The 20807-nt window shown below is 38.2% G+C and overlaps 1 protein-coding gene across 7 annotated transcripts in view; it reads right to left on the reverse strand.

Moving 5' to 3' along the window:
* Positions 1-20807, reverse strand: part of LOC141747155 (BEN domain-containing protein 5) — a 969363-nt gene that overhangs the window by 362543 nt on the left and 586013 nt on the right. For 2 of the 7 annotated variants that reach the window (XM_074596970.1, XM_074596967.1), the window contains 4 exons: positions 16624-16757; positions 14532-14907; positions 8130-8278; positions 3395-3608 (listed from right to left, as the gene is read on the reverse strand). The exons of 3 other annotated variants lie outside the window; for them this stretch is intronic. In XM_074596970.1, the coding sequence (XP_074453071.1) occupies positions 3395-3608; positions 8130-8278; positions 14532-14907; positions 16624-16757 (873 nt within the window). The remainder of the gene's footprint in view (positions 1-3394; positions 3609-8129; positions 8279-14531; positions 14908-16623; positions 16758-20807) is intronic. 2 more of the 7 variants (XM_074596968.1, XM_074596969.1) reach the window with 2 other exon arrangements.

Raw genomic sequence — 20807 nt, forward strand, 5'->3', positions numbered from 1 at the left:
TTATTTTTAAAATCTGTTCAACATACATTAATGTCTGCATCTTTATCAGACTACCTGTCCCTGGGCATATTTTGCTTTTACTAGTAGATTACTCAGGGCGAGAGCCATCTTCTTGCATGTTTGCACAATGTGCTTTGTGAACTTCACTGGAACACAAAAAGCAAGCAATAGTAATAACCGCAAAAGCAATAAGGACAATGAAAGTTGAGACAATTCTGCTCCACAGAGCCGGTAGTTTGGTGCCAGAATCCTGCAGAGGTTACTGAAATCAGAGGTGATGCAACACACCCAAGTCCTTAGTGACAGGCAGGTTTGGGGGTTTTTTGTTTTCATAACCAGAAGGATGTATTTTGTTGTGTAGGCTTCCCAGATTGATTAAACAAACTCTGTTCTGCTTTGCCTAGTAATCTATTCCAGTAGATGTTTATTGCTTCATATAGAGAAAGCCATAGAGATTATCGCTTAATTAACATGGTTTATAACATTTCTAATGCATCATATTAAAAAGTTATGAAATTTAAGTACTATGCATGCTTTTTAGTTCATTTTGAAACCTCTCAGAAGTTTTATAGAAGGTTATTTTGCATTAACAAGGTTTATAACAGTGCTCATGCATTATACTTCTTATAATTTTTTTATTACCTACTACGTAGGGATTTTTAAGAAGCTAGAGATACCAGACACATTAAGAGCTAATGCTGTCGTTCAAAAATCTATTTTAAATAAGTTAGTCTGTGTCCACAGAATGATGAGAACATCTAAAACAACATGAATTTTATGTTGTAAGATGTATTGAAGGTAAAATAAATAAAATTAATCAGCAGGCAGCCTGACAGCTGAAATGCGGATCCTCAGTAAACTACAATTTGAGATACGATACCTAAGAGGAGGCATGTCACAGAGAACCTGAAGAAACCCAGTGTGTTTGTAGGACATAAACTCGTCCCACGATAATCTCAGGAATACTCCCAGGTTGCGGCAGATACACCTAGTAAGGTGAACTTCCAGTAAAATACAGGCTATGTTATTAGTTTAGCCACAACGCCAAGCAAAGAATCACTTGACAGAACTCCTTCATCAGTCAGTGTGACCCAGACAGATCCACGATCATCACAGTTTTTCCTCTTCCGTTTCTGTGAGGGGCTGCAGAAATAGCAGTTTAGTAGTCACATAAGGATGCTGGCTTGGGGGCTCCAAAGAGTGATTTAGGGGTTCTGCTTCTTTGTTGTCTTTTGGCTTTAGAGGAGCACACGGATCCCACTTTGTACTTCTGACTGGACCAAAAATTCAAGTAGACCTCAAAGACTAACAAGGAGCTTTACTTCTGTTTGTGATGCCTGATCCAAGTCATAGGTCACGTAAACTCTAACTTCCTCGCATATCACCATCCGTCCACTTGTTACTAATTTGGGGGTTTTTTTTCTCCATAACGCAGTAACTCCTTATTTGATCACTTCCAGCTTTCCAGGAAACACTGCTGGAATGATGGGGCAAGACCTGCTAACATTGACGCAAATGCAAAGGACACAACAACGTGGAAAATCATGATTACGTGCTACCCAGTTACCACCGACACAAGAATTCTGTCTGCTGCCACCTAAAACATTGGCCATGAAGTTTAAATGGTTCAAGAGGAGACTGTACAGCCTTGAGAGTAACAAAAAGGCAGTCAAAGACAAGGTGAAATAAACACTGGAAAGAGGAACATGGAAAACCAGGGCGTGGAACAGTAGAATTCAAGTGAGGGTTGAGGCTGGAAGCAAAAGTATGACAGAAAACACAGAAAAACGAGGAAACAGGGGAGAGCTGAACTGCTGGAAAGTGTAAAGGTACGGAAAAGAAAGGGAAGGGCCTCATCTGCCTCTCACCATGTACCTGTTGGAGCGTACTCCCAAACTCAATGAAGGCAAAACAAGGGGAGGTAGAAGAAAGCTATCATTTAAATGGCTCAAGCAACACAGACTGGCCCTGACTGAAGCAGAAGAGGAAATTCTCGTATAGGCAACCTTGCCAGCAGTGCTGAGGAGCAACAGCCTCCAGCAGGGAAACTAGAAAGCTCTTTGCAATGGGCCAGTGAAAAATAACCCTTTACTGCATTTGTTAAGCATGTGTCTGGGTAACCAATTGTACTTCCCATTAGGAGCCGACAAGGGTAGCCACAGCCACAGAGTGGATTCCTTACGTGGCCAGTAGATCTTTACTTTACTACATGTCTTAGGATTGCACCAAAAGGTCCCAGCCAGAACTAGAAAATCAGGATGGAACAGCTTGCACTTCCACATATATTCTTAAAACAGATTAGTAAAAAAAAGACCCATGTCTTTTACTCATTTTTTACAAACTGAGAAAGATGACAGTATGAAGATCAGTTTCCAACTTTTCCCCACACAACACAAACACACGCACACACTCAAACAGGAATCACATTTCATGCTTCCAACACATGGTACTTGCAAGGCAGATTACAACAGCTCTTAAACAGTTCATAGTTAAGAGCACATAGCAACTAAGAACACGAAATACAGAATAATGAAGCTAAATCAATTAGGGAGATTTCTTTCAGCCCTACTGCAATTTCGTATGGACACAAAACCTAAAAATCCAATTTCAGTATGTATTCCATGAGGAACCAACTCAGTTCTGACTTAAAAAGAAGCCTGAAATACCAAGAGAGACAGAAATGAATGCAAAACACAAGCATGATGATACAAAGGGACTGAAATTCACTATTCATTTTAAATAAAGGAGAAGGCCTTCTCTCTCTCAAAGCACTACATACATGGACTCAGGCTTGCAGTTACTGAAAGTGTCATTGCAATTTTTCCTGCCAGATAGGTCAGCGATTTACACTTCCTGTTCAAATTCCAATTCAAGTGCAACAATTAATTTTTACTATTTCCATTTTCTCTACTTAGAAGGGTAACACTATTCTTTCTCGCCTTTGAAGGTATGCGTATTTTTATAGTCACAGCTATAATGGTTTCTGTGCCTCACGCCAGAGCTGGTTACATTCTGGACAGAAGAATGTGGTAAAGCTACTCTCAGGCTTGTTAAAAGGAATATATGCATTTTAAAAAGTCACTATGTTACAAATGAATTCCAGAACAACGTGTTGTTCTCCAGGCTGAGAGTCCTGTCCTGCAAGTGGTTCAAAGTGGTGATCTTCTTGAACCTCACTGAAGTACAACTCTTCAGCTGTGAAGGCCTGCACTGCGCACAGCTATTGCAATGTGGTTTACTTTTCCTCAGTACGTATGCGCTTCACAATGCAATAGCGATTTGAATTACAGTTTTTAATCAGTTAATTTTATATGAGCTGAAAAGAAGCATCTTTCAACTCAATGATTAATAGTTAAACTCCAAAGCAGGAAGCAAAAGTTTTCAAATAACCTACCTCTGACAATGCTTAATTTGTGAGGTGAGAGAGGTGGCTTGGGAACGGCATCTTTCTTTTTTTTGGTTGCAACTCCTGTGACACTTCTGTTCTTGAGAACATCTGTTCCCCAAATCATAACCGCTAGATTTTTTGTATACTTTGAATCTCCTTGTGTTACTTGCAGCTGGTGCCATTTCTCCTCATCTACCCAAATTCCACTGCCAAGATGGACCTAGAAGGTAGTAATAATAACAACTTATCTATGGTATGTAGCACACAACAGTATCCAAGTGCTGTAGGAACATTAATATTAGGTACTATAATAACAGTAATTAGGGCTGAACAAATCCATTTTGCCTAATTCTGAAACTTCTCCAACTTTGTGGGTCAGGGAGTTCAAGTCAACCTCTTACATAATATAGTTCCTTTTTGGTCTCAGTTCTTATTCTCTACTTTTTCACCCCCACATAGCCTATCACCTGAAAGACTATATTCAGGAACAGAGACAGAAGAAGGCAACAGTAAACACATCCAGTATTATAGAGGTATGCACAGCATATAAACCAAGCAGTTGCACCAGCCTAACTCAGGAGTAAGATGAAACATTGTCTTCAGTGTGAAAGCTTCCCTTTGGATAAAACAGACTTTACTGAAAGCATATTTCGGAAGCAGTAGAGAGGGAAATACTTCCTAAGTTATATCCTGTACCTGTCGGTAAAATTCAGCCTGATTGTTTGAAGTAACTAGAAAGGGAGAAGGGAATGAGAGCTACAATTTCAACACAAGGCAAGAGAGTTAGGAAGTTTCATAAACTTCCAGTTCTATCATTAAGTTTGCCTATCATGTACAATCAGTCTATCCAGGCGAATACTGTTTCGTGGTAAGGCAATGACCCATTGCTGCAACATCATAAACTTTCCATTATGCAGACAATGGGGAGCAGAGATATTTCATTGAAGTAGTAAAGCAGGATAATGTGGGTACTGGGAAATGCAGTGTGAAGCCATTGTAGAGCCTCCAAAAGGAAGCTGCTTGAGTCTAGTAGTGCTTATTAGTCTTGCTCAGCATTGATTATACTGGCTTGACTCCCACAGAGCTACCCCGTATCTCTATCCCAAGCTTCCCAGTGCTCCAGACTTAAGATGAATGCAGGATGAGAATCTGAGTACCACCCTTAGGCTGGCACTACATATGCTTGAGCTGATAGTCCTGATAACCAGGACGCTGTCAAGCAAGGAAAATAACTCTACCAGTAACCAGCACGAGTGCAACCAGGACGCAAACGCTGGCCCTGTGTAGATCCCTGGAGAATACTTTGTACCTTGTATGTCTGTGCTCCTAACCCCTGGAGGACAGGTCAGACACCTGAACGGCCCCTGCACACGCAAAGCTTTGTTCACATGGTGATGAACTTCATTCGCTTGGACCCATACTTGTTCATCATCCATGGCCAGGTAATGCATGAGCTAGCTATTCTAATTACTGATAAGAGTTCACTGCACTGGAAAGGAAGAAGGTCATTCTGTAAAAGCGCAAAATACCAAAAATACCTATCAATTGGGTTGTTATATCCAAAATTTAGATTTCATAAAACCTGATCAAATGGAGTTTTTTTCTGTAACACTAATACTGTCATAAAAACTTACTGCCTCCTCACAATTAAAAAAAATAAATCCTGTGAACAAAATTCTATGTCAAAACTATATTAGGAGACTCTGTTTGACTTAACTGGTTTGCTCTTAGTTTTTCATGGGTTTACTCCTTTCATGTGGCATTACATAAACTGTGCCTGCTACCCATACAGATCTGAGCAGTATCACATAAGTCCCATTAAATGCAACGAAAATTGGACAAAGCTACTGTAAAATTTTATATACCTGTAATTTTCCTGCCTGTATTCAACCAAAACCCATTTTTCCTTTAAATGGAAACCTGTCTTAATTATTAATGAGGGTTATAACCCGAAGGAATTTTTTATTACAACAGCATCCTTCAAAAGCAACTAGTTGTTTAAAAACTTAAATAGAAAAATATGAATGGTTTGGCTACCAGCTACCTTATAAAAAACAAATGAACTAACTTCCTCAAAGTATAAAACCATGAAGCTAGCTGCCTCTCCTGCAGAATTTTCTACATTAAAGGGATTCTAAGAAGCTTTTCAAAAGCCCGTGTGGTATTTTGGTTTTGTAATGGACACAAATGGAACTAGTAATAAGCACAACATGAACACCCCTGTTTTCCTTCCTTCTCTGTTGTTGAGCCTCTTCATAATGGCTTTAAAAAAAAAAATCACGCTCTTTTAGTGCTCTTTACATATTTTGTAAGACAACTTCAATCAGAAAGAGCAGTCTGGGCTCAGAAAACAGTCGTTACAGTTATAATTCAGTTATTTCTGTTTTGATCTTGGAAAGGTTATCTGCAAAAATGAGTGTAAGTTACTTAGAAAATAACTAAGATTAGGAATGTTGTGACATGCCAAATTTGGGATGTCTGTATTACATTAGTTGCAGAAACTTCTGTATTTGATCAAGAATCTGATTCCGCTTCGCCAAAATTAGGGTCTGTCCTTGCTAAAGATTGTTTAGTCTCTTAAGCTACTACATTATTCATTAGCTTGAAGTTATTTAAAAGAAAACAAGTTACAGCAAATATTTTTAATATTTATGTTTCAGACAGATCATCCCTTCTTTGAACATGCTTCATTTATTAAAATAAGTTATCACTGGTATGAAACACCTATGGTAACAGCAACTACGTGACAGACAGCCACAGACACAGAAATCTTATGTCTCCCTTTTTCTATTTCTAGCACTGTTACGGCAAGGAACTTAATCTGTCCGGGTCTCAGTTTACCTCTCTGTGAAACAGGCTCGGTACCGTTTCCTATTACTCCCAAAGCTACGAGAAGCTTACTCTACTCCAGATTCAGAAGCTATTTTCTTCTTGCTGGAAAAGCTGCCCCATGGGCCAGACCCTTGGCTTGATGAAATCAATGGGAACTTTACCCCCAATTTCAGCAAACGCAGGATCAACCTTCAAGCACAACGTAACAGAAAGAACAGCAAGTTCAAAGCAACGCTCACCACCATAACTGTGCTAACATGTGCGATGTATCTAAAATGCATCTCAGAAGATGAACTCTTTTTTTTCTTTCTTTCTTTTTTTTTAGTTCTTCTTTTCTTTAAATGAATGCCATAGGCTCTTTTTCAGTAACTGCGTTCTCCCTCTGGAGGGGAGAGATTTATCTGCTTTGAAAGAATCCTACTAAGATCAAATCCGATGCCACAAAGGGCAAGATTTCTAAAAAAGTATTTCAACTACTCTAGTGGTGCATGTCAATAAAGAAGTAATGAAAAAAAGGCATAAATAAGGAAAACTGAAAAAACCACCCTCCAACACTCTAAATACGTTATTAGTTCACGTTTCTGGCATCTGAGCTGACTGAAGCCCCAATAAATAGGTAAACTTAAAGAAAGACCAAAATTACAAAAAGGAAGTTAGAGAGATATTAATATCTGTACAGACAGCGAAGACTTCCACAACAGAAGTGCCAAGGAGCTGGCAGATGAAACAGAGGTGCAAGAAAAGCTGCATACAAATAAGGGGTGTGCCCTATCCCACAGACCTTAAGTGGGAAAAAAGAATGTAAACTGAACTCTCACAGTAATATATGCAAAGTTTTCATTGCACAAATATACACAAAATTTACAAGCAAATGACATATGTTAAATACATTAGGCAAGAAAAGCTATCCGAACCAAATATCTGTCGAACTGCCAAGATTATACTATTTTTCACATACATGTTGTCCTCAACAATTATGTCGAATTCAGCTTCAAGAATCACAGACACTTGTGCAGTCAATCTTGTCACACAGATCTGAAAATGTAATAGTTCGTGCTATTCCAGCATGCCAAAGCTGAAATGGACATCTCCTCCTAAAACGTTCTCAGCTTATGGTACTGAATGGATACATGTCCTAAGAAACAGGACCTACACAGGCAACTCTGAAGGACATATCGTTTTGTAAAAAAAAAAAAAAAATATAAAAAAAAAAATACAATGTTCATTTACTGATAATGGCAACAGTTATAAAAGCAGGGCTCGGTAGATGAGCGGATAATGTGTTAAAACATGCTGAAGTCTGAAAAACTATCAGTCAGGCTCAGGCAAACTGTAGCTGATGGTATTTCACCAACTTTATAAAAGTATCTGGAAAGTAGCACTACATCAGCTCAATTCAGGGGCAACACTATTCCCAGATTCAAGGGAGGCCATTTTCATTCCAGGGTTCATGATTACCTACTTGACTCCAATTCAACCAAAACATGAAGGTTTCTCTGCAATAGGACTACAACACATTAAAACCATTAAAGACCTTTTAGGAAAAAGCATTCCTTTTAAATAGACTAATGTAACTTTATAATGGGGGCTACTGACTTGGGTCTATATTCAGTGGATTTATGTATGTCACCAATTGAAGACTATGCCAATGTGCATGTGCGTGCATATTTAATAATTATATTCCTTGTGTTGCACAGCATTCAACACTCATCACTGAGGATAATTTTCTATGCTGTTCGTATCTGTGTAATTTCATAGTTTTCCTCAACATAATAGCATGCCTTTATAAAAACTGAAAAAGTTTGTATAAGCTGCTACCATGCAAAACCCCCGAGATCATGAAAATTCCACAAGAAAATCACCTGATGGACATTTACAAATTATTCATGCTATATTTAATTTAAAATACCTTTCCATTCTCGAGAATATACTTGTCCATTACTGGAACGGGGGCAGGATAGTACGTTGATGTATTTGCTTCCTCACTGAAGGTCTTCTGTACCTCAGGTTCAGGCTCAATTGTTTCTGGTTTTACTTTTTCAAGCTCAATGGCAGGTCCTAGACAGTTAAGAAAAGAGAGCTGTCTGCTATCCCAGAGAACACGAAATCAATCCCTTCATCACCCATGGTTAGCATAAAACAACACATTAGTCATGTTCATTTTAAAGTTAGAAAGAGTCTAAACCAAAATCCTACTTCTGAACATCAATACATAAAAGCAGGATAAGTAACTCTGCTTTATAAACATTAAAATGTTTCATTTTAATTGAAATGTTTCATTTTATTCTTAAAGCATATGGACAATTACAGATATGGGTAAGATTGCTTCAATGCACACTACAGAAATTATGTTCAAAAAAACACTGAAACTATAATCCAAAAGCAACAATAGTAATTCTTCAAATCCGAATTACTATATAGATGCAGAGAAACCTGCGTAATTTACTGTGATAATTACATAAGTTATCCATATAGAATTTTCTAGAAATTTTAAATCTCTTTAGATATAACAGTTATATTAAAGATAGCGAGGATCTACAGAAACGCTATAAAGGAAACAGGCTTAGGCTACTGACGCTAAAGTATCATGCATAGAAAGAGTATCCAAGGTTAAAAAAACCCCACATAAATTAGAATTTTGATTGTCCAATCCATCCAACACGCTGATTTTTATTTTTAATGCAATCAACAAAAATTAAACACAGATTAAACAACAGAATACTACTAAGCATATGTTTGAGGCTTCAAAGGAGGATAATTATTTTGTCAGTCATCAACTTTTCTTTTCCAGATCAAATTTATAAAGCATTCCTAAAAAGACAGAAGAACAAAATAAAATAATTGGTGAACTGGATTTCATATTCCATTCATTGCAGCGGTTAGACCAGAAGTCTAGGAACAGGCTACGGCCCCCAGCCTATCCTTGTCTCTTGATGTCTGTCTCTGGGCTCACGAGAAGCTCCAGCAGTCACTGAAGTTCCACGCAGGGACGGTGGTTTGTTAGCACAGCAAGGTTGCCAGCTCAGACCCTGGACACCATGGTAATCAGCCACTTCCAAGAACTATAAGGATAAACTCACCCATTCGTAAGAACTATATTGTACCAGGTTGGAGCTGAGAGCGCTGCAGCACTCTGTATCCCAACCTTGACATCTTCAACAAATGACAATTCAATACTCAGGTCACCGTCATGGTTCAGCATCCCCCCTCAGTGTTTGTGCACATAGACCAAGCCCTGAATTGATCTAACTCTGCACGTCAAGCTGGCACCACAGCTCATGTCTTGAGTCACGTATCTTAAATAGTTCCTGTACCTGGAACAAGTAAAGTATTCATTCCTCCTCCTTTGTGATGCTTGATTTACCAATTATTATACAGTGATATCAGCATTTCCTCCATTGTCAGCACTTGACATTTATCCTATAGCTTATTCTACACCTACAGAGCTAGCTAAATGTTCTCAGCTGACTGCCACTTGACACTCGGCACCTAAAGGTTGTCTTGGCAACTCAGATAACCTTATACTGCAGTGCCACCAGCACAGTGTCTTAAGAGTCATAGGCATGGCACAGAGAAATCACAAAACACATACCCTTTGCATTATAATTTCATAATAATCTTAATAAGCACCTCTGCTGTCACGGATATACAATGGTACGACCAAGACAAACTAAACTTTCTAAACTTGAGACTGCTAAATTGATCCAGATTGCAGGAAAGACAGGGATTGACTAAACCACCCACAGCCAGCATACATCTCAGGGTGGGCACTCCTGAAAAGCAGCCGCAGCGATGTAATTGCCAGTGTGAACTTAAGAAGTGGTCTTCTAGCTGTTAATTTAAGAACACATTCTTCAACAAAGCGCTATTTTGAGTTTTCTTATAATTTGAAAGTCACTTTGAGGAAGACACCGAAGAACAACCACCTTCTTCCTAGAAGGTAATGCTTATCTATTTAGAGACGTTTTCTAGTTGCTATTTAGAAATCTTTTACTGTTTTGTTTAGAGTCATATAGTGACACAGCTGGGATTTGGTTTCCGGAGTTCTCAACAAAAACAGCTGATTAAAGTCCACAATAACCATGGCTCTAACAGGTCAGAAAACCCTCTATTGTAATTCACACTTTACTGCTTGCTTAGAAGCCACCCAACAGAAAGCCTTTAAAACATCATCTTTTATAGTCTACTCATTTGTCCTTCCCAAACAGAAATCTGCCTGTAAGTAGGCAGTCTTCACAGCTACTTTCACCAGCTACTAACGACAGCATTTTCAACCCGACATGTTGTGAATTAGACATATAACCCACGCTACTGTCTTACTGCTAATGGGAGTTGTGTGCCCAATCTACCACACACCACACTCCAAAAGTTTCCTCTCTCTGTAGCTCTCATGCTCTGCATCTTATTTTAGAGATGATGAATGGGACGTACAAAAATATATGCCACTATCTAAAGGCTTAATAGTGATAGCACTTGTGAAATAAAGATCATAAGAAAAATAAAGACAATTCTTCAGAACGCAAAAAGGAAACAAATGTTTTATTGCAAACTCTTTCTCCTCCTGACTGTAGAGTTTCCATAATATCTGAGAGGCCAGCAACTTCAAATGCAGGATGAAGTGGTAGAAGGCTTCCCTTCATCGCCTCTTTTCCTCAAAGACACATCTTAGGCTACATGCTACTCAAAAATCAGTAAATAAGCCAAAATAAATTAACTGATAAAGTGGTCCATATACATTTGTAAGCAGTAAGCTGTTTTTCCACATGGCCTACCACAATTTGAATGGAAACAAAAGGAGTGTGACAAGGGGAAATATATATATATATTTATATATATATACATATATATATATACAGGGAGTACCATATGTATATATATGGTACTCCCTGTACTCATACTTGATTGAAACCTTGGCCTTAGGTTTTTTTTTCATCAAAAAGTCAAACAAATGTAGAAAAGCTAAATAATAGCAATTCCTTACACATGCTAAGACACAAATACCATTTCATTCTCCCTATCCCGGTGTCAGTCCCAAGACACTGTAAACCAGATCACTGAAATTAAACTGGAATTAAAAATAACCACTTGAGGGGCTCTGTGTGTGTTGATGAATGAATGGGAATGAATGAATGAAGGTGAATATACTCCCTGACTTCAGCGCAACACTAATTCTTAGCAATACAACATGAAAATACAGAATTTATCAGGGACTGAACAACACACAAACATTATCCCTGATAAAAGTTCACTACTTTTGGCCACATACAACCATAGCAAACTACACCGATCTCACCCTGGGGACAACTACTTTTTCAAAACTTATTGAAATTTTTATCTTTTGCAATCCACGGACTATTTAAAGTTAGCCCTACAGGGAAGAGTCAGTGATTTAATTCTCTAAATCACCTTACTCTCTATTGATAAAAACAGGACAAATTTTTCTGTTGCACCTGAAAACACACTAAAGAAACCGCAAAGGCCTACAATCGCAGGGCTTCCTCATCCCAAAGCAGGAAAGGGAAAAGGGGCTTTGTCTACACGCATTCTTCAGGGCGCTCAGATGAGGGACACCGTAACCTCTTCCACGACAGTCATTCTGTTCCCTCACTGCTTTGGTCCCCAGAGCCCTGGTCAAATGCTTGCCTCCTCCAGGAAGGGATCTGTTGGGCAACAGCATATCAAAATCATAAAGAAGCTTCAATATATCCCCATGGATCGGTACTGATTTCACTATTTCATTTGCCATTTCCAAGACTCTCTTAAAACAAAGAGCAACTCAGCGTCATCATGTGAAAGATTAAGAACCTCACTCTTCCCACAAGAGCGGCTCAAGTTCAGTAGCAGAAACGAAGGCCTAGGTCTAAAGCAGAATACGTTGACTTCTTGCTTCTCACTGAAATCGACATATTGATGGGAAATTAGGAGACTGAATACTTGACTGAATGTTAGCTCAAGAGGCTGTTCTATATTTGATCTGCAAGTTTAAAATGGCAACAGGCACGCGTTTCCCACAGCTGCAATTCATCAGCACAAAACAGCTGTCATCTCATGCAAAGAAATCAGAAGTCTCTAAGGTGAAACAGAAATGCAATTAGTTTGCATTAAGTCCAGCCTGCTAGAAGTGCAGCGTAACATAAATTACGTGTAATTTGAAACTCTAGGTTTAAGAGATCGCTGCAACAACTGAAGATGAATTCAGGATGCAATCTATTTTCTGAACAATTTTCACAGATTATTCACATACCCAAACATACCTCATTTATAAGCTCGAAAAGTAAGGAAGACTAAAGAAGTCTTTACATATCTGTTTCTTGATTAAAAGTAGCACTTTTTCATACCGTCATCAGACTCCCTAATTTGTAATTTGCTGAAGATGTCTGCCTTTCCAAACATTCCTAAGTTTTGTACTGATCTTTCTAGAATCTGGTTGTTTCTCTACTGTCAATGAGGCTATAAGGAAAGGCACTAGAGTTATCAGCGGTTAATACACTGAGCCTTAGGAAACACGCACCCTGTGAAGGACACAGCCCGTAGAGCCAAATTCTACCTTTGTCATCCATGAAAAGTTCCATACACGTAATAACAACAAGGGATTTTTTTGGAAGTTACCTATAATTCATATTTGTCCAGGTATGTGTTTAAATTAAAAGAACTTGTCTTCAATGTAATCAAGATTTATTTTCAGTTGTAAAGCAGATGCCAAACTGATACAATGGAAATTCAAGCCCAGTATTTAGAGAAGATTAAACATTTTTTCCAAGATGATTTGGTTTTTGGTTTTTTCTTTTTTTCCTTTTTCTTCTAAGCTTTTTTGATACGGCTCAAGCACAAAATGCATCCCTTCTTTCTTAAAGTGAAAGAAACGAGACAGAATTCAGAAGCTGTCTTCATTTCATTGCTGGTCTCACCACTCAAACTGCTGTCAAGTCTACCAACTAAATTGGTATTTTACGCCGTTCAGCCCCATTGCCTACTAACATCTGGCTGGTGCTCCATTCACATAAATTTCAGCTAACTACTTGCAGATGAAGAAACATCTTTCCATCCAAGGAAAATTTTAGAAGGCTCAGTGGAATCTACTGCCAACCACATCGTGTTTTTTCAGACTGTGGAAACCTTGCCTATTTAGTTTTATTTAAAAAGTTAACTAGAATGTTTATAATAAGTAATGACACTTTAATTATGCACAGCATAACAACGATGAGCATTCACAGTGAAACACCCAGTTTAAATTGTCAGATGCTACTTCGAGAACCTGGCTCCAAACTTGCCGGCACACCTTAACACATGCTACAGCACAGGCGCATGCTCTCTCCGGTTCGGGTTTGTACGTGGATGGAACTCAGACCCACATGCAAATTGCATGCACTCGTTCAAGTCAAGTAGAAGAGCCAATATCCAATTTACATGCAAAAATTAAGTTTCCAGATACACAAAGGCAGACATAAGAAACAGCATGCTAAGTTTGGATGCACAAATTTTAACCAAGTTTCAGTCACCAAGCAAATCTTCAACACAGCAGTACCACATTCTAACAGCAAATAAATTAGTAAAATATTTGAAGGTATTCCAAGGGTACCATCTTCAATGAAAAGGATGAACTTTTTATTTTGTCTTTTTTCCCTTTTATTCCAACATAATGGTTAAATAATTGTTATAAACCAAAACAATTGAGCAATTGACTCAAGATATTTAAAATTTAAATCCAAATTACACAAACCTGTGTTTTGTAACAAGTGTTGATAAATGGGACACTAATATAAAAAGTTTTTTTAATTATTCTTTAACAATCCATTATTTTGCAACTAGCATGGCTGTTTAAAGCCACTGCTAAGAAGTTCAGGAATAAATCACATTCTAATGAGCTGCTAAAGCGAGAAGGGGGCAGAAAACGGAAGGCAACACAGTCACTTACATAACAATAAACAAAATCCCTAACTGAAAAGAATAAAATAGTTTTAATCCAAATATTCGTTCCACTGCCTTTTCTTTTTTCTTTTTTTTTTTTCCTTCTTAAACTGGAACATATCGGTATATTTTGCAGATGACGCTTTATTATCTTTTTCAGCATATACTGGAAGGTCAGAGACTCTTTAAAATACAGCTGCTTAAAATGGAACTCTGATTCAACCACACCAGCACAAAGACCTCTACTATCATTAAAGAAAACCCCAGACGTACATAGCATACAAATTTGACACATATTGTACAGCCATAGCAGAAAACCCTTTTAACATTCAATGTCCAGTTTAACAATTGATCACACTTGCAAAATTCATTAAAACTAGTCCCATTTAAGTCCGGCACTTACCACTACCTAGTCTTAGAAGCAGTACATCCTGGAGTCTCCTGTTCAAGTCTCTGAGCTCTTTCATTTCTGACACGAGTGCCCCATACTCCTTTAGCTTCTTTGCCTGTTGCACAAGCTGTCTCCGCGTTCTCTCAAGCTCCTGTTGAATGTGTCTCATTTCTTCTTGTTGCTGTTGGTAACTCCTCAGCAATTCTTCATACAGAATCCGAGGAACTACAGCATCGTCCATGTTGTTCATGCTTTCCGTAGTCTCCATAAAAGCCTCCTCAGGGCTGGAAGTATTACTGAGACTCATCCCATTCTGTTTTTCAAGCCGAGCAACAACTGCTTCAATGCTTTTGTGTGTACCTTCACTTTGTTTCCTCCCATCTTGTCTCTGCATGTCACAATAAAAAAATAAATAAATTAGGAGAGAGCAGTAAGATGTAATACAAATTACAATTCCACAGACTTGGGAACCGTTAATATTCTTGTTTTCCAAAAAAAGCAAGACACAGTCTGCCTGCAAAAATGTTCTGCCTAACAGATTCTTGTGGATATACATCATAACTATCATGCACGCATAATTCAGCTAAATGCATACACAAATTTCTGAGGCCTTTCTTTCTGCAGTTGTGCAACGCTTGCTAGCTGGGTATATATAGGTCACTTGATTCCATAGACAAAGATAATTTATTTTTTTAAAAAAAATTGGATCTGGATCTCTTTTCCTTTAAAGTTTACCTCTAACATTTAGATTTCCGGCAGCAATTGATTTTCTGATAAGTAAGAGAAAGCATGAACTACGTGCTATGTTTGTCACCTGCAACGACATCCGAGATGAAAGCAGCATACCATGCAAAGCTGTTTTGTGAACAGAGGGCTTGTCCTTCCCACGCTTTGGGAGACAAAACCTTCTCTGACTATTCCTCTAGCACGTTCACCCAACTGCCTGATGCAAGTGACTCTGTTAACACTATCAGCAAACACTGAAAGGGAATTGAAAACACAGAAGCTGGAGAGAGAATGTACCATCCAGTCTCATCTTCCTGGATCAACTGATTCCTTCTGCATCAGTACTGCATTGCAGAGGCTTCATGTCCTTTGAACTCTCAGTAGAAATTTACCTTCAGTCATCTGCGCAAACTCTACAAATTAAAGAACACCTCTTTTCTGGGGCCTGGATAATGGTGTTAAAACGTGACAGTACAGGTAAAAGTCACTAAGTTGTATTGGCCAAGTCTGGAAAAAGCATTTGAACTTCCAAGCAACTGCAAGGAAAGCAAGTGTAGCTCATAGGTTAGAGACAAGAAGCTGACACTATCAATTCCCATACCACAATATCCATGAGTAATGTGGTAGAAAATGAGATTATTTGATGTTACGCTCCACGCATGTTATTAAAAAAAAAAAATAATAAAAAAAAAAATGTTGGCCCACCATAAAGAAATGTACTAGTATCATTCCTGCAGCTGCAAAACACATGAAGCCACAGAGCAGTATCTTATTCTGAAGGCTGGCAGACTTTTAAAAGAAATTGTTGATATCAAAAAATAAATACATTTACATAGTGGGTTTCTGACATCTGGACCTAAAAAGGCCACTGACAGTTATAATGGAGGGATGCAGTTCTGTCAATTTGTCTTCTCCCCCACTGCTGTAGTTAGGAATTCTCAGAGCACCCCTTCCAATTCCAAACAAGCAAAGCGCAATAGGTCACAAGTGCCACCAAGAACAGCTGCTCGACATTCATGTAACTGGTGACTTTTAAAGCATTCTGGGCCAAAGTGGATGAGCACTGTTCCAAAAATCTCAAATGGCTACTAAATTGTGCAGACGGTATAAACAGGAAAACGTTCAATTGCACATAAATCAGGTTTTGAAAACCCGTACCCCACCCCCACACGCAATTTGACCCAATTTCACCAAACACAGTGTTTTAAGGGGATCAAAAGCAGGCCTGGAATTTTTAAGCTATGACGTCTGAATATGCCCCAAGCACTTCCAAAAAAAAAAAAAAGGAGGGAAGAAAAAGAAAGAAAAAAGAAAAAAAAAAGGAAAAAAGGGGGGGGATAAAAAGAGGAGAAAAAAAAAAAAGGAAAGACTTCAGTACCTTACTGTGTCTAAGCTCCACATCTTCTTCCCCATAATCTGTAACCTCCCCAGCTTCTTCTACGTGATTGAGAGAGAGTTTGGGGATTTTAATTTTCTTCTGCATCACACTGTTCTCAAGGTCAGTTTTGTCCTCTAAAATGTATATTAAAAATAAAATTTCGTTATATTAATCAGTGTTCTTACTTCCAAATACTACATGACTTAGGCAAGACCAGTTAAAAGAAAACCTCCCATGCTTCAATCCCCTCATAATACTATGATCAAATTAATCCACGGTATAACTCAATTGATGCTCACTGACAATTCTAGAGTTTCAACAGGGGATCAATCTGGCCAAACACAAGAGTAAATATTGTAAAATACCAAGCTAAATTCATGTGAGTGATCAAAAGCATCAATGAGTAGCTTGTACTATCACTAAAATAAGAATTAAAGTTGCTGTAAATAAAACAACTTTCTAAAAACCATCTGTATTGCTTTAAATTTTGTTTGCCAACAGTATTTTCATATTCATAATCTGTTGTTGCAGTTCAAACTCTGCTTAGATTTAAAGTTAACATAAACTTGGTAATTCATCCTATACTCTAACCATCACCTGTCACCAGTACAGATCTATTTGCACACGTGGCAGGTTCTGCCGTTCTGCGAAGTGCAGAAGGGCTGGAAAAGGGGATACTGCAGGATAGGACGAAAGGGCATTATAGAAGAGTTGTGTATGTGTATGGACCAAACCTGTAACAAAGTTACTGTATGACCCCTGTTTCATTCGTTAATGGTACTAATCCTTTTCCTTCAGATACACAAAGCCAATAAATGATTATATTAAACCTTGAACCCCATAAAAAAGTTGATGTAAAATATTTTCAAGACCGAAACATTCTAACATATCTAAAAATCAAGTATTTCAAAACATTATTCTAAAAATAAGTTTGAAATATTTTAATATTCCTGAAAAGGTGCAGAGGGGCCAGCGAATCAAGAGTAGAGTCACCCTAAAGGTGCCTGCGATCCATAAAATTCTTGCAGAGCAGAAAAGGTCTTAAAAGACTCACAAGCTTGGCTACCTGTTCAAGACATTGACAAGGAGAAATGCATTTAAACTCTGAAGTGGTTGTCTTTGTACATTGAAAGCTTATGAATAAGAAAAGATTTTGAGTCTTCTTATCCACCTGGAAACTGTATTTCACAAAGTGTCCCATGAATATTTTTGAAAGTGCCAATGAGGATGGCATTTGTGAGCGCTTAGTTGCATTGACTTTTGCTTTCTCAAATTAGCATCTCTCCACAGGACCCCAAAATGGTTAGTGTTGACAGTGTAGAAAAGGGAAACAAAGGTAAATCACTGTTTAATGAGGAGCAAGGCATTCATTAGAAATGAATTACACAGATGAATGCAATTCATTTTGTTACAGATAGAAATGGATCTCTAGTAGGCAAATGGTGATATTACAGCCCAAGGCTATGTAAAGAGAATAGGCACAGAACATGCAGAATAAGACATTAGACAACCTGAAATGAAATGCAGATGGTAGCAATAAATACTAAGACAGATGCAAAAAGAAACAGATAAACAACAAAAAACAGCTAGGCTTATTTTAGATCATTCTCCATTCCCCAGAGCATCACGGATGCTTATCCCAGTAAAACAAAAAGGCAATCCAACTGTTTCGGTTTTGAAAAATAAACCCCTACGTTGTCATTTATCTGGAAAACGTAGGTTCATCAGAAAAGTGAGATAACCCAATTCTATTGCCAGAGAGCAGAGAAGAAAATAAGAGAGCCCTTCTTTAAACAACAACAAAAAAAATACAAATTTACAGACTAAAGGACAGAAATTTAAGAATAAATAAATCCATATTGAATAAAAAAAAAAAAAAAACCAACCCAAAACAAACCAACTTTTTCTGTGACTATGTATTTTGGGGTATCTGATAGATTGAGGAATCCTTTGCTAAAATACGTTCTCACAATTCCTTAGAGGAAGAGCAGCACACGCACACTGCAGAGTCAGCTTCTCTAGGCTGCTTTGCCAAATCATCTTCCACAGAACGTGCAGATGAACTCCTTCTACATGTAAAGAATGCAGATCAGTTTCTGTGCTCTGAAATAACCCTTGGTCTCACAACAAGATGGACACAATCCAATTGCTTCACATAGTTTAAAAAAAAACTGTCTGCTGGCAACTAGCAGAGGTCAGCAGTAGCCAGAACCCCAGGCAAACTGGAAACGGACACCAGCCATCCTTCCCAGGGCCGGGGAAAAGCAAGTCTTGAAACACTCACAGAAAGGGGTCACAGAGGAGTAAGACCATCTGCAGACTACAGTGGAAGTCAGCAAATACTTTCTGATGAATAAAACAACATTAAAACAAAAACAATTTGGAAGAACAGAAATATTTATCTTCTGATTTTGGCTTTTTATTATTAAGTCAGTTTATAAAGGTTATGAATATATCTTACGCAGAATACATCTTACAACAGAAACGAAACGACATAGTTTGGGGTCAAATAAACAATGCAAATTAGCCAAATTCTTCATTCACTCTACTTCCCTCCTGATTTCTCAGTTTGCCTATGAAATCTATGTTTGCAAAACTTCACTGGTGGACTGAAGGTAAAAGTTTATTTATGTAATGCTCCTTACAAATACTTAGTTTATACATCATTGGTGTGTAACTATCAACACAGTTCTTTCACGTTTGGCAAACCTTTTCATTTGACTTATTGATTTTACTGCTTATCCTGTAAATGAATTGGTAAGTTGAAGAAAGGAACTTTTTTCTCCCCACACAAAATTTGAAGAAACAACAGTGAAAATGAGTTCATAAGTTAAAACTGAGGAATTTTTAATTTAGTCAATGAACAAATAATTTTATGTTCCTCTGCCTTACAACAGCAGTACATATAATATTTTCTTACATATGCTCTGGTCTTTGTAGGCCTATTTGTACCTAACACAATTCATCTAGTGTGTTGGTTATGAAAAAGCTTTTTGTTTTTCTTCCTTTTTTTTTTTTTTAAAAAAAAAGTGCATATCCAACCTCTGTTGTCTTCTACATTAGCGGCAGATAGAGACAGAAAAATCTCATTCTGAATTTGAGGCTAATGCTGGAGTACTGGCTCTCATTCTGTAAATATTAATGGAATTTGGGACGGGGTAGGACAGAGTGAGAGGAGACCAGGGGGAGGGGTGGGAGAAACACGAATGTGCATTTAGAGCAGTTCTTCTTAGGACTCTCCGTCTGTTGTTGTGCCAGCCTACAAAAGACAGGTACGAAAGAAGAATCCAGCAAAAAGCAAAACATGCACGGTTTTGAACCAGAGGAAAACCAGGATATGAACCAAACGGCTAGACAAACTGCAATTCAGTGCCTGAAGCTACACAACACACTAAGAGAAAGAAGTGCAGCCCTAGAAACACTGTAGCTCACAGCCTCATTTTGTAATGACCCAAATTTGTCCCAGTCATTTAAACCTTGCTACAAGTTAAAAATTATACTGTCCCTTAGGTGGCCATGATCAGGTCCTGGTAAAGTTGTGCCTATTGTTTTTCCTATACATGGCGTAAGTGGTTCAGTGATACTGGCCAATGAGAACTAGCACTTAACACACCTAATTAAGTACTTGTAACAAAATACACAGGGTTGAAGCACGATACAAGAATGGACAACATTGATGCCCTCTGTCCTTAAAGAAGGGACATTCTGGAAGACACATGTAAATTATGAAAAATTGCTTTTGTGCACAGTAGCCATAATGCCAGACAGGGAAAACTGTGTTCTGTGGTTTGATAAGCAGAATAAAGCATACTGGAATAACTGTATGCCAGGAAAAGGTCAGACTTAGAGAGACCTTGCCAGTCAACTCCACAAGGCACTGAAGTATGGGGCTCAAGAGCCAGTCAACGTGACAGCACCTCTCCCATACGGCCATCTACCAAAGTTGTTCGGGTAGCAAGAAGAAAGCAAACTGCTACGAAATTTCAGACTGACTGGGGAGACATTTGGCCTCAGCAGTGCTCAAAGAACAGCCAAAAAAGCAACCCTGCATTAGAGAATCTGTATCAACTAGCAAAGGATAAACTGTTCCTGGAATGTTTTCTTCAGTCAGGCCTTCATTTCAGTGTCAGGATGGGTGGATCCAGGCCAAAAGGTAATAGCTTTAAGTCTAGAGCGGCAGAGAA

The sequence above is a fragment of the Larus michahellis genome, chromosome 8, assembly GCF_964199755.1.
Source record: "Larus michahellis chromosome 8, bLarMic1.1, whole genome shotgun sequence".
In the NCBI taxonomy this organism is placed as follows: Eukaryota; Metazoa; Chordata; class Aves; order Charadriiformes; family Laridae; genus Larus; species Larus michahellis.